The sequence below is a fragment of the Oryza glaberrima genome, chromosome 1 (genome assembly GCF_000147395.1).
Source record: "Oryza glaberrima chromosome 1, OglaRS2, whole genome shotgun sequence".
In the NCBI taxonomy this organism is placed as follows: Eukaryota; Viridiplantae; Streptophyta; class Magnoliopsida; order Poales; family Poaceae; genus Oryza; species Oryza glaberrima.
In genome coordinates, this window is record NC_068326.1 from 11,507,196 (window position 1) to 11,520,916 (window position 13,721).

Here is a 13,721-nt window from a genome sequence, read left to right on the forward strand (position 1 = left end):
TGGGTGCGGTGTCTGCTGGCAAATTACCACGTTTATAGAGTGTATTCCCCAAAAGTCATTTTGTGCAGTGTCCTACGGCTAAAACCGCGAAGTCACGATGTCCTATAGCAAAATTTGCCTTAAAAATAATTCAATAATAAGCTAAAAAAAATTTCGTCGAAATATATCCATGTGTGGTTTTGTTTTGAAGATTTAATTGCAACAAATTTAATTGTGCAATCGGATCATGATTTGGATAAATAATTTAAGAGAAAAATCAGTTTAAAGTGGTTTTTGCATGTATGTATGGCGTCAGCGCCCAATTTTTCCCAATCTAGATCGGGTGCCCGACGCGTAGGCCTACAATCGATAGAGGTGAAAACGGATAGGATATTATCTGATCCGATCTAAATCCATCCGAAAATAAGGGTATAGTATAGTTTCTTATAAATCCAATGGATATGGATACGGATTCGGATGCGGATATGATACCTTTAAAATTTGGCAGATGCGTCCATGTAACCACTCTATTTGTTGCATGTAACATGAGCTGGCAAAATAGAGTGCTCAGAAATGCCAGCTCATAGATTTAAACACTAGTAGTATATCCAAGCAATATAGTGGTTACCCAAAGACTATTTTGCCTAGATATTTGTAAAGAGTTCACAACCGAGATATGCTACGTGTTTGGATCCATTTTACCAGAAAGTAGTTCAAAACAGTAAAACTTTTGCTATTTTGGAGGATCTAAACATGCCCGAAATGGTAAAGAGAAATAGGAAAAATATTCGTGAGATGCAACATTTCTATTATTTAAAAGAAAAGAAAGAAGATAATTCTCAATTTCTGCCCAATGTCTGCAGGGCTGCGACGCCTCAGTTTTGATCAACGGGAGCACCACCGAGAGAAGCGCCGGCCCCAACGCGAGCCTCCGGGGCTTCGAGGTGATCGACGCCGCCAAGGCCGCCGTCGAGGCCGCGTGCCCGAGCACCGTCTCCTGTGCCGACATCCTCGCCTTCGCCGCCCGCGACGGCATCAAGCTCACCGGCAATGTCGACTACCAGGTCCCCGCCGGCCGCCGCGATGGCAACGTCTCCATCGCCCAGGACGCCCTCGACAACCTGCCCCCACCCACCGCCACGGCGAAGGAGCTCACCGACAAGTTCGCCAACAAGTCCCTCACCCTCGAGGACATGGTCGTCCTCTCCGGCGCCCACACCGTCGGCCGCTCCTTCTGCTCCTCCTTCCTCGACCGCATCTGGAACAACACCACCGCCATCGTACGTACATAGCTCGCCGGCGACGGCGAACTCTATCGATCGCCATTTGACCATTTCGCCATTGACGGCTCACATGGCGGCGGCCGGTGTGTTCGTGTGCAGGTGGACACGGGGCTAAGCCCGGGGTACGCGGCGCTTCTGAGGGCGCTGTGCCCGTCGAACGCGAACGCGTCGACGCCGATCACGACGGCGATCGACGTGAGCACGCCGGCGACGCTGGACAACAACTACTACAAGCTGCTGCCGCTCGACCTGGGGCTCTTCTTCTCCGACAACCAGCTGCGGGTGAACGCGACGATGAACGCGCTGGTGACACGGTTCGCGGCGAACGAAACGGAGTGGAAGCAGCGTTTCGCCGACGCCATGGTGAAGATGGGCAACATCGAGGTGCTGACCGGGGGAGCCGGCCAGATCAGGCTCAACTGCAACGTCGTCAACCCTTCGTCGTCGTCCTCGTCGCCGGTGGTCCAGCTGGCCGGCGAGGAGGAGGCCGCCGCCGCCGGCGCCGTCGCGGCGAGCTAGATGACCATATACACGTGTTAGCCGTTGGATGCGAATGCTCAATTCGATCGCGTCATTTTGATCGATTTCCTTTCCTTTTTGACGTGCACGAACATCTAAAGTTGCGTGGACTAGTAGTGTATATGGTCGTGTCGATCTTTTCGTATACGTAACGTACAGTAGTGCAACTGTACACGTACTGTACTGTACATACATTTTGCATATTGTGCGTGTAATCTTCGAATGTTTTAGTCGGTTTTCCAGTGATGGATAATAATATAGGAAATAATAAGTACGTACACGTATACGTACCATTTGTGTTATTATTAATCGTGCTACTAAATACTTGCCCTGTTTGCACTACACCCATCTTCTGCCTGACAATCAAGAAGCCCATGATTAAATCTTGACCATTGAATACCGTCTGCGTCGATGGGCCATAACGGGGTTGCGATGGACATGCGGCCCATTATATTTGGGCTTGAAAGATGGCTTACATGCGGGCCGTACACATACTACCTCAATTTCATAGCGTATTTCGTTTTCGTTTTGATTTCTTTTTCTAGTCAAATTTCTTTAAATTTGATCAATTTTATATAAAAATATAGTAATATTTTTATAGAATTACTATTAGGAGGGCAGCGCGCTCCTAATATTCCAAGCACCAAATATGCATCAGCCCAGGCCCACCCCACCCCATGTCCCGTCATCCCACTCCTACCGTTTTCGGAGTAAACGATTTACTCCTATCGCGCGCCTCAACCACCCATCTTTATTCGAGTAAACGATTTACTTCGATAATAAAAACAATTCCCCCGCTTTCGATCCCACACCACGTCCCGCATCGTGCTCCCACCATTATCAGAGTAAATGATTTACTTCGATAAAAACAACTTTTCTGCTTCCGGTATATATTCTATTTTTCCCATACACCACTCTTGCCCCCACTTCATTTTTTTCCTTTTTTCGGATCTGAATCGATCCACCATCCCAGCCCACAGATCAGCGACACACCATGGAGGAGGAGGACGATAACGTGTTAGTTGATAGCGGTGGCCGGCGAGCGGTGGCCGGCGGTGGTTGAGGCGAAGGCACTGCTTCGGGCCTCGCTGTCGGACGCTGGGTAGCACCTTAACCAGTAAGGAGGTGTTTACCTAGGCCAATAGCAACAACCTGCGATTGCTGCACATCGGCGACATTCATAGAACAAGCAAGTAAAAAATGACACTTTGATTTGTGTAAAATCAAAGGTGTTTTTGATTATTATTCTGTGATAAACAATTGGGAATTGGAGATTATTGGTTTTGTTATTTGAAATCTATTCATAAAGTGGTTTTGGAGATGATTGGATTTCACAAGTGATCGCAGGATTTGTCATTTTATGTGACCGGTCAGACCGGGCTCTGGTAGCCGGTCAGACCGGCGTGTAATGCTCAGTCAGACTGGCGTAGCCCACGGTCTGACCGGCTGACACTGTGTCGGTTTCAGTTTCGGGTTGTTTATTTGGATATCCGAGTTTATTTCATGATTATGACTTCTAGATGGATACTATACGTATGTAATACTATTGTTTGCTGCTAATGAGTCAAGTTGGAGATAGCTTGGTCTCGGAATATGGTTTCTTTGTTTGTTCCATGTGTAGGTGACTCGATGTCTCGGGAGAGTATTTGCGGTGATGGACCGGGAGTCGGCTTGGGGATAAGACGACGTCCGTGGTGGTCAGAGATCATGCAGGATACTTAGGCTAGAGTTAATGCATGTGGTTGATGGAGATTCCATATGGCATACGATGGAGGAATTGTGTGCGTGTAGGATGCGGAGTTGAATTTGGAAGGAGTCCAAATTTGGTACGATTGGTTATGTAAAGTTTCTTTCTTGTACTAGAGGGTTGCCTAAGGTGTTTAGGACTCCTAGTATGAGTTTGGTTCGTGGCTTTAGGCTGCCTACCTCATTTATAAATAGAGGGGGAGCGTGAGGCTTCCCGGTATCGCTTTAGAGAGCAATTGAGTTGAGTTTTGAGTTAGGGTTTCGAGTTTAGTCGAAACTTTTGTAAGGAGTGCTATTGGTGCACTTTGTAAACACAGAGAGAATCAATGAAGTTGTCATCCACTTTAAGAATTCTTCGATTGGTGTTTACCGGGTTTCGGCGGTCTAACCGACGATCAACCGGCGGTCAGACCGGCGGCGGCGACAGCGAGCGGCAGCTGATCTCGGCGGTCGGAATAGAGATCTAATCTCGGTCAGATCGACGGCAATCAGGTGGTCAGACCGGCAGGACAGCTTCAGTCAGACTGCGATCCGTCGATTTCGAGGGTAACTTTTATTTCCGCTAAAAGTTTTCGGTTTTTGGGTATACCAACCATTCACCCCCCCTCTGGTTGGCTTAGTTCTTGTGATTCGATCCTACAAGTGGTATCAAAGCCTTGTTTTCTTCTTTGGATTTTTATCGATCTAGAGTTTTTGCCATGGCTACTCCCGCTAGGTTTTTAACTAAGCCTCATGTTTTCGATGAAACGGATTTTTCTCATTGGTGTAGTAGGATGCAATCTTATATTATGGCTGAAGATTATGATATTTGGAGAAAAGTTTCTCATGCTTATGTGATTCCTTAAGCTATTAATACTGCTGCTGAAAAAACTGCTTTTGAACAAAATTGCAAAGCTCGCAACATTCTTTTGAGTGGTATTTCTCGTTCGAATTATGATCGTGTTGCTCATCTTCAAACTGCTCATGAGATTTGGGTTGCTTTGAGTAATTTTCATCAAGGAACAAATAACATTAAAGAGCTTCGTCGTGATCTTTTCAAAAAGGAGTATATTAAATTTGAGATGAAACCTGGAGAAGCTTTGGATGACTATCTTTCTCGGTTTAATAAAATTTTGAGTGATCTTAGATCTGTTGATTCTTCTTATGATGCTAATTATCCACAATCCGAGATTTCTCGCCACTTTTTGAATGGTCTTGACATGTCTATTTGGGAGATGAAAGTTATATCTATTCAAGAGTCAGTTAACATGTATACTTTGACTTTAGATTCACTTTATACAAAATTAAAAACACATGAGATGAATGTTCTTTCTCGAAAAGTTGATTCTAAGTGGAATGCTTTGGTTTCTTCTTCTTCCTCTTTGGATGTTGATGCTTCTTCATCAAAGTCGTCTTTTCTTGTTGTTTTTAATGCCACATCCGATGATCAACTCGAACAAATCGAGGAGGAGGATTTGGCTTTGGTTGCTAACAGAATTGCTCGAGCTATGAATAATGCCAGGAACAAGAAAAGAGGTGGTCCAAATCGTTGCTTTGAATGTGGTTCAATTGATCATCTTCGTTCGCATTGTCCTAAGCTTGGGAGAGGCAAAAGAGAAGACAATGATGGTGAGAAGAGCAACAACAACAAGCCAAAGGGTTCTTACCAAGGGAGGAAGATGGAGAATCTTAGGAAGGCTTTTCAACAAGTTTGCGCCGCCTTCGAGCCACTAAGTGATGTAGATGGTGAAAGTGGAGATGATGATAAGGGAAATAACGTCTCCGATGTTTGCTTTATGGTGCGTGGTGAAGTGTGAGATGATGATACAGAGTATGAAGATAATGAGGTGAGTGCTTTTGAGGAAGCTATTAATATTTTGAGTGCAAAAAATAAGAAGTGTGAGAAGATGTATAGAAAACAGGAATTTATCATTGAATCTCTTAAATCTGAAATTGATAGGTTAAAATCTCTTATTCCTAATGATGATGATTGTGAAAATTGTTAGGTTTTAATGAATGAGATTTCAAAAATTAGAGATGTTAATGCTGCACATGATTTGAAAAATAGATCCTCTCTTGCTTGTAGTTTTGCTTTGCACACACGCACTTTGGATGAGTTGTTTTTAACTAAAAAATTGTTGCAAAAATATCAAATTGCTTTTCATGCTAGTTTGATGTTTAATATGATTTCTGCTAAAAAGTTAAAACAACCTCATGATGTTTTGGATTGCTCAACATGTAATTTGAATAAGATGAAACTAAAAGATGCTTTAGGTCGTGTTGAGTTCATGGAAGATGTTGTAAAAAACAATGAAGTGCTTTCTTGCACTAAATGTCATAAAAGCAAAGGTGTCATGGTAGATTGTGAAAATTGTGCTAATTTGGAAAAAGAGGTTTCTTATTTGAAAAATTCTTTGCTAAGATTTTTTGATGGTAAAAAGAACCTCAACATGATTTTGGATCAATCAAAGATTAGCACACATAACCGTGGTTTAGGTTTTAATCCTTATGCTCATAATTCTAGACATCCTCCTGTTGTGTTAGGTGTTGGTGCTAGAAGTGGTGAGATTTTGGTTAAACCTGATGCTAACAAAACTGTGTTTAAATCTGTTGTATCATGTCTACTATGAGTGCATCTTCTTCAAAGTCCAATGTTGTGCATGCAAAATCTCCTGTTGTTGCTCATGTTGCTAAATCTACTAATGCTAACAATGTGTCTAATCATCGTGAAAAATATGCTTGTTCTTTTTGTGGAAAAGATGGACATATTGTTGGTTTTTATTTCAGATTAGCTCACAAATAGAAAAAGGAGAGAGAAATTGCTTTTGCAAAATCAAAGTGGCAAAAATCGGGTTTTCCCTCGAGGAAACCGGTCAAACCGCAGTGGGTCCCGCGGTCAGACCGGCTGAATAGCCTCAGTCAGACCGACCACCGGTCAGACCGGCGGTATAGAAGCGGTCAGACCGGCCCCTGGTCAGACCGGCCACTGTACCTCGGTCAGACTGGCCTCGGAGGAATTTTTCTGAAAATTCTAAAATTGATTTTGCACGCGGATATATGCCTATTGGATCTTCTGGTCGTGTGTCTCAGTACTGGATTCCTAAATTTTTATTATCATCTAACCCCAGTACTGAGGCTTCGACTTCTGCTTGTGTGTAGGCTTTGGTGGCAAGGAAGGAGAATGTGTGGATCGTGGATTCCGGTTGTTCGCGGCACATGACCGGTGATAAAAATTGGTTCTCCTCCCTAAAGAAGGCATCTAAGACTGAATCGATTATCTTTGGTGATGCTGCTACAAGTGTCGTTTTCGCTACAGGTATGGTTAAGGTAAATGAAAAATTTGAATTGAAGAATGTAGCTTTGGTTGAGGATTTAAAGTACAATTTGCTTTCGGTTTCACAAATTGTTGATGAAGAGTTTGAAGTTCACTTTAAGAAAACTGGAAGTAAAGTTTTTGATTCTCGTGGTGATTCTGTGCTGAATATTTCTCGTTATGGAAGAGTGTTTAAAGCTGATTTTGAAAATCCTGTTTCACCTGTGATAAGATGTTTGGTTGCTAAGTTTGATAAAGATGTGATGTTTTGGCATCGTAGACTTGGACATGTTGGTTTTAATCATCTCACTAGGTTAAGTGGTTTGGATCTTGTTCGTGGTTTGCCTAAACTTAAGAAAGATCTTGATTTGGTTTGTACACCGTGTCGTCATGCTAAGATGGTTTCTACTTCACATGCTCCTATTGTTTCTGTGATGACGGATGCACCGGGACAGCTATTACATATGGACATTGTTGGTCTAGCTAGAGTGCAATCTGTTGGAGGAAAGTGGTATGTGTTGGTTATTGTTGACGATTTTTCTCGATATTCTTGGGTTTCTTTATGGCAACTAAGGACGAAGCTTTTCAACACTTTCGTGGTTTGTTTCTTCGAATGGATCTTGAATTTCCTGGTTCTTTGAAAAGAATTCAAAGTGATAATGGTGAAGAATTTAAAAATGCGTCATTTGAACAATTTTGCAATGAAAGAGGTCTTGAACATGAATTTTTTTCTCCTTGTGTTCCTCAACAAAACGGTGTTGTTGAAAGGAAAAATCGTGTTTTGGTTGAGATGGCTAGAACGATGTTGGATGAATATAAAATTCCTAGAAAATTTTGGGCTGAGGCGATTAACGCTGCTTGTTATATTTCAAATCGGGTTTTCTTGAGATCTAAACTTGAAAAAACTTCTTATGAACTTCGATTTGGACATCAACCCAAAGTTTCACATCTGCGTGTTTTTGGTTGCAAGTGCTTTGTCTTGAAATCTGGAAAATTTGGATAAGTTTGAGGCACGTTCTACCGATGGATTGTTTCTTGGTTACCCTGCACACACTCGTGGCTATCGTGTACTTATTTTGGGGACTAACAAAATCGTGGAGACTTGCGAAGATTCTTTTGATGAGGCTAGTCCAGGTACTAGACCCGATATTGCAGGTACACTGTCACAGGTTCAGGGGGAGGATGGTCGTATTTTTGAAGACGAGAGCGACGACGACAACGACGACGACGAGGTCGGCTCAGCCGGTCAGACCGTCGGCACACCTCCGGTCAGACCGGCGCAGGACGTGCGGTCAGACCGGCCAGGGTCGTCGGCTAAGGGTTCTGTTGATGCTGATCGAGATGGTCCTCCGAAAATTACTACTTCGACCAGTACTGATACAGAACGTGGATCAACTTCAGAAGTCACTGCTCCTTTGCACATTCAACGACAACATTCGCCGGAACAAATCATTGGTAATATAGGTGAGCGGACTACAAGGTCTAAGGTAACGACTCATGATGTTTGTGCAAATTCTGCATTTGTTGCTTCTTTTGAACCCAAAGATGTGTCACATGCATTAACTGATGAATCGTAGATTAACGCCATGCATGAAGAACTTGAAAATTTTGAGAGAAATAAAGTTTGGACTTTAGTTGAACCACCTTCTGGACATAATATTATTGGAACCAAGTGGGTTTTCAAAAATAAACAAAATGAGGATGGTTTGATTGTGAGAAATAAAGCTAGACTTGTTGCTCAAGGTTTTACTCAAGTGGAGGGTTTGGATTTTGATGAAACTTTTGCTCATGTTGCTAGAATTGAGGCAATTAGACTTTTGTTGGCTTTTGCTGCTTCAAAAGGTTTTAAATTGTATCAAATGGATGTGAAAAGTGCTTTTCTAAATGGTTTTATACAGGAGGAAGTTTATGTCAAACAACCACCAAGTTTTGAAAATCCTGATTTTCCCAACCATGTTTTTAAATTGTCTAAAGCTTTGTATGGCTTGAAACAATCTCCTAGGGCATGGTATGATAGGCTTAAGAACTTTTTGCTTGCGAAAGGATTTACAATGGGAAAGGTTGACAAAACGCTTTTTGTTCTTAAGCATGGTGATAATTAACTTTTTGTTCAGATTTATGTGGATGATATCATCTTTGGTTGTTCGACTCACGTTTTGGTTGTAGATTTTGCTGAGACTATGCGCAGGGAATATGGTTTCTTTGTTTGTTCCATGTGTAGGTGACTCGATGTCTCGGGAGAGTATTTGCGGTGATGGACCGGGAGTCGGCTTGGGGATAAGACGACATCCGTGGTGGTCAGAGATCATGCAGGATACTTAGGCTAGAGTTAATGCATGTGGTTGATGGAGATTCCATATGGCATACGATGGAGGAATTGTGTGCGTGTAGGATGCGGAGTTGAATTTGGAAGGAGTCCAAATTTGGTACGATTGGTTATGTAAAGTTTCTTTCTTGTACTAGAGGGTTTCCTAAGGTGTTTAGGACTCCTAGTATGAGTTTGGTTCGTTGCTTTAGGCTGCCTACCTCATGTATAAATAGAGGGGGAGCGTGAGGCTTCCCGGTATCGCTTTAGAGAGCAATTGAGTTGAGTTTTGAGTTAGGGTTTCGAGTTTAGTTGAAATTTTTTTAAGGAGTGCTGTTGGTGCACTTTGTAAACACACAGAGAGAATTAATAAAGTTGTCATCCACTTTAAGAGTTCTTCGATTTGTGTTTACCGGGTTTCGGCGATCTAACCGGCGATCAACCGGCGGTCAAACCGGCGGTAAGCGGCGGTCAGACCGGCAGGAGCACTGTGGTCAGACCGGCGGCGGCGACAGCGAGCGGCAGCTGATCTCGGCGGTCGGACCGGAGATCTAATCTCGGTCAGACCGGCAGGACAGCCTTAGTCAGACTGCGATCTGTTGATTTTGAGGGTAACTTTTATTTCCGTTAAAAGTTTTAGGTTTTTGGGTATACCAACTATTCACCCCCCTTCTGGATGTCTTAGTTCTTGTGATTCAATCCTACAATTTGCATATGCATACTCTCCTTCAACTTTAGGCATGAAGCCCCAATTTTTTTTTTGCAAATCAAATTAACGTGCAATCTCCAATATTACCTGATCTTAATTGATGGGCTGCACAGGTCCTACATTTGCACATCGTGCTCCATGTGGTTAGCCGCAGAGGATAGGGTGGAGTCCGCCGGTGATGGAGATTGTTTTCTATTTTTCTTTTGCTCATCATCTCTATTGACATGAACGAGAATGTTTTTGCATTTTTTTTGTGCTTGCTAGATGATGGATGGCTGCTACTGCGCAACGTCGAGCTCATCTCTATACCACACCGCTACATCCTCCCACGATTCTATCTTCGACTACTGCTCGCCACCCTGTTGCCCTCTCCACTGCCAGTCACAAGACATAGACCGTGCTCTTCATCCTTATAGCAAGATCCAGCCAAGCCACCAGATGGATTTTTGGCTGAATCATTTTTTTTCTTTTCTAGTTTGATTCATCTGTGAGTAATTTTATTGCTTGTGTATGATTGAGCCTGTAATTTTTTCATTCATACGACTATTTTGTGATACAGATCAACAATACTCTTAGTATCAGTTTTTACTTTTATACTATATATTGAACACATTAGTAAACATTTTTCTACACGATGGCTAAGGGATCATGACTATATCGAGAGGAAGGTGGTAATTGTTTTACTCGCAAACCACGAAATCTCTGTTTTTACTCTTATACTGTGTATTGAACACATCAGTAAACATATTACTACACGATGGCTACGAGATCATGGGCTATATCAAGAGGAAAGGTAGTAATTGTTTTACTCACTGACCACAAAATCTAAATAATATTTATAATATTGATAAAATAATTACTAGCGTTGTAAGTTGGTAGTAATTCATTTACGACCAACTAGGTTTGGCATCATACGATGTGGAGGCATTCATGCGAGTAAATTTGTTACTTTTGAATGAGCAGATGTGGGAGGCTGGGAGTAAATCAAAAACTCCACGGAGTAAATTCGTTACTTTTGAAACGTGCAGAGATACTAGAAAAACGAAAAACTCAGAAAGAAAAACTAGACGGTAAATATTTTACTAAAACGCGAAAACAGAAAAATTATAGAGAACGAACGAAAAACAAAATCTGGATGGTTAATATTTTACCGGGCCCATTGATGAAGCACGGATGAGATGGAAAAGAGAAAAAAGAAATATGGAAGGTGGAGTGGTAAAAACAAAAAAACGATGAAAAAGAGAAAAAAGAAACACGGAAGGTGGAGTGGTAAAAAACGAAAAAAACGAACCGAGAAAAGGTGGGATGCGAAGGAAAGGTGGGTGGTAAAAAAGGAAAAAACGGAAGAAGAGGGTGTTGTGCGGCGCTCGAACTAATATTTCACGCTGTAGAGCGCGGAATAGTGCTAGCGATATTTTTAACGCTAAACAATCATACTATCAGAATTTGTTAAATTTTAATTTTAATGAAACTAATTTGGTGTTATATATGTTGATAAATTGTTCTATAAACTTAATCAAACCTAAAGAAGTTTTACTAGAAAAAAAAGTTACCTACAGCTCATTTTGTTTCCTCCATACTGCCCAACATGATTACTCTATGAAGACTTAAAATATGAGATGTAAAACATGCCGATTATTATCTATAAGAAATGATTCTACGTATTAAAATAAACTAAGGCATCCACTATATATATAAAAAAAACTTAAACAATAAATGTAACACTTTAACCATTGTGGAAGCTTCATGCTTCAAAAATTAACCTTAAACACAAGAGAAAAAAATACAATTATTTATTTTTCTTGTTTGACAGTGATCACACTATTTTTTTCTCGAGTGAAGGAGAGTTCACCGATCGAGAGATGACAAAAACACTATTTTTGAGGCTCAATGGGATACAGTAGGCCCACCTTAATTAATTCCACTCCACAATGATAGCCTTTGTAGAGTTGGCGTTAATATGCCAAGCATGTACCGGATCCAACCTTACGGTCAATTATTGTAGACCCATTGAGTTTGCCATAGTACAATTAAGATGCGTGTAACTAAAGAAAGTGTACCAAATACAAATCTCAGGGTGGAAAACTGCACATGTTGACATGTGGTAATGCACACCATATGCATAAGTTCAAACACTATGTTAATTATATATGTAGCTCTATGCCTCTATATGAATACACAAAATGTAAGCACAGCTGTGTTAATTACCACAAAACCAGCTTATAGCTTGCCACGTCAATCAACTTCCTTTTAATTTCTCGAATGCCTCCTGATGTTGAATTTTGTACGGACTGTCGACAATGGCTCTTACCAAATCGATGAAGCAACTTTCACTCAATCATTCCGGCCAGTTCGTCGTCTCTACCCACAAAAAAAAAATTCCAAATCATGTGCTAGCAAAAGTAAAAGCAAACAACAATTCTAGTTTGTCAACAACGTGGATCATGCACCTCTCTATTAGATTTACATGAGTCATTATTTGACAAACAGAAGCATTTAGTCGAGTTTATAATTAAGCAAACCGCAAAGGTGTGCTTATATACTGGATGTGATAACATAGGTGGAATATCTTTTTATCACATCTAATTTTGAATAACAAAATTGTTTGGAAAGAAGTACGTGACCATTTCAATAAGAGGGTTTGTTTTCCATGTATCGCCATGTATATATCTCTAGAAACATGATACAATGCACATGAGGAAAAAAAAAAGTAGTATTCACTGAAATGACGAACAATATAAAATGTGACTTCCTTTAAGAAAAAAATTTCAACACCTGTCGATAGCGAGGAACCCGTAGTGACTTTCTCAATATCAAGATATGATGGTTTAGTCTTTTGAAGACGCTTATAGAGATATGGTGTGCGTATGTGCGCTTATAATGGTAGGTGTGAACGTGTTATTAGCACCTACGTTGAAGTGTGTTTCTTAAAAAAAAACTGTGATTTTCTTTTTAAGAAAAATCATACTACTACATAGGGATTAAAAGGACTATTTCAATAAGCTCTAGATGTGTTCTTTCTCATTTTCGAGATACCATTTTCAGTATATATATGATCACTTAACTTAAAAACCGGTATCACTACGGGTTAAAAACAGCATTACTACCAAGTCATAAGTAGGAGATGTGCTAATGATAAATTCATTCGTCGTCATATAGACCTCTACTCTCTCCGTTTCCATAATAGGTAGGTTTATTTTTAGATCATCTCGTTTATCTCAAAATAAATTTATTTGTAAATAATTATTTTATCGAAATTTGTGAAATTAGTGAATAAATACATTAGATGTAGTTAAAGTGAGAAATAATTAATTAAGATTAGATAAAAGAGGTTATTCCAATTTTTTTGATGTTGTATTGATATTGTGTGGATTGGACGTAAAATAAACATATACTGTACATGAGAGTACATGAAGGCCTTCATATGATGCCAGGCAAGGTGACATGTGCAGATATTCCCAGGTCTGACGCACGTACCAATCCCAACCCAAATACTGTATCTATCTCGATCTCCTCTCAATCGCTGCGTCTGTGCAACAAGCGGACAAACGCAAACTTGGCTAGCTTGTTGGAACAAGCAAACGACCGATATATCCATTTTTATATATCCATCAAGTACTTAATTACTTAATTAATCAAAGGGTTCCATGCTTGCCACAAGCAACCGAGCAGAAACTTATCAAAGGCTAAACTTGCATGCCACTGGTCGGCACGAAAACGAGCAAAAACCGGCAGAGATCTATCAGCATGTGGATCAAGACAATATGGTACACTACATATTACTAATATAGGACACAATCAATTAAAGGGTCACAAAGCAGACAGATTACTGTAGATATGAAGTAGTATTAGATTAGGCGCGCTTATCCATATATGTTGAAAGAGTGC

At 40.9% G+C, this 13,721-nt stretch overlaps 1 protein-coding gene across 1 annotated transcript; it reads left to right on the forward strand.

Moving 5' to 3' along the window:
* Positions 1–732: 732 nt before the first annotated feature.
* Positions 733–1,781, forward strand: LOC127770084 (peroxidase 1-like). The gene is made up of 3 exons (XM_052295791.1): positions 733–744; positions 843–1,259; positions 1,362–1,781. The coding sequence occupies exons 1-3, from the start codon at positions 733–735 to the stop codon at positions 1,779–1,781; spliced, it is 849 nt and encodes a 282-aa protein (XP_052151751.1).
* The last annotated feature ends 11,940 nt before the right edge of the window (positions 1,782–13,721 follow it).

What these genes read in the sequence shown, in the direction of transcription:
- LOC127770084 (XM_052295791.1), top strand. An exon ending in GGAACAACACCACCGCCATC is followed by an intron (nt 1,260 to 1,361) that starts GTACGTACATAG and finishes GTTCGTGTGCAG; the next exon opens with GTGGACACGGGGCTAAGCCC.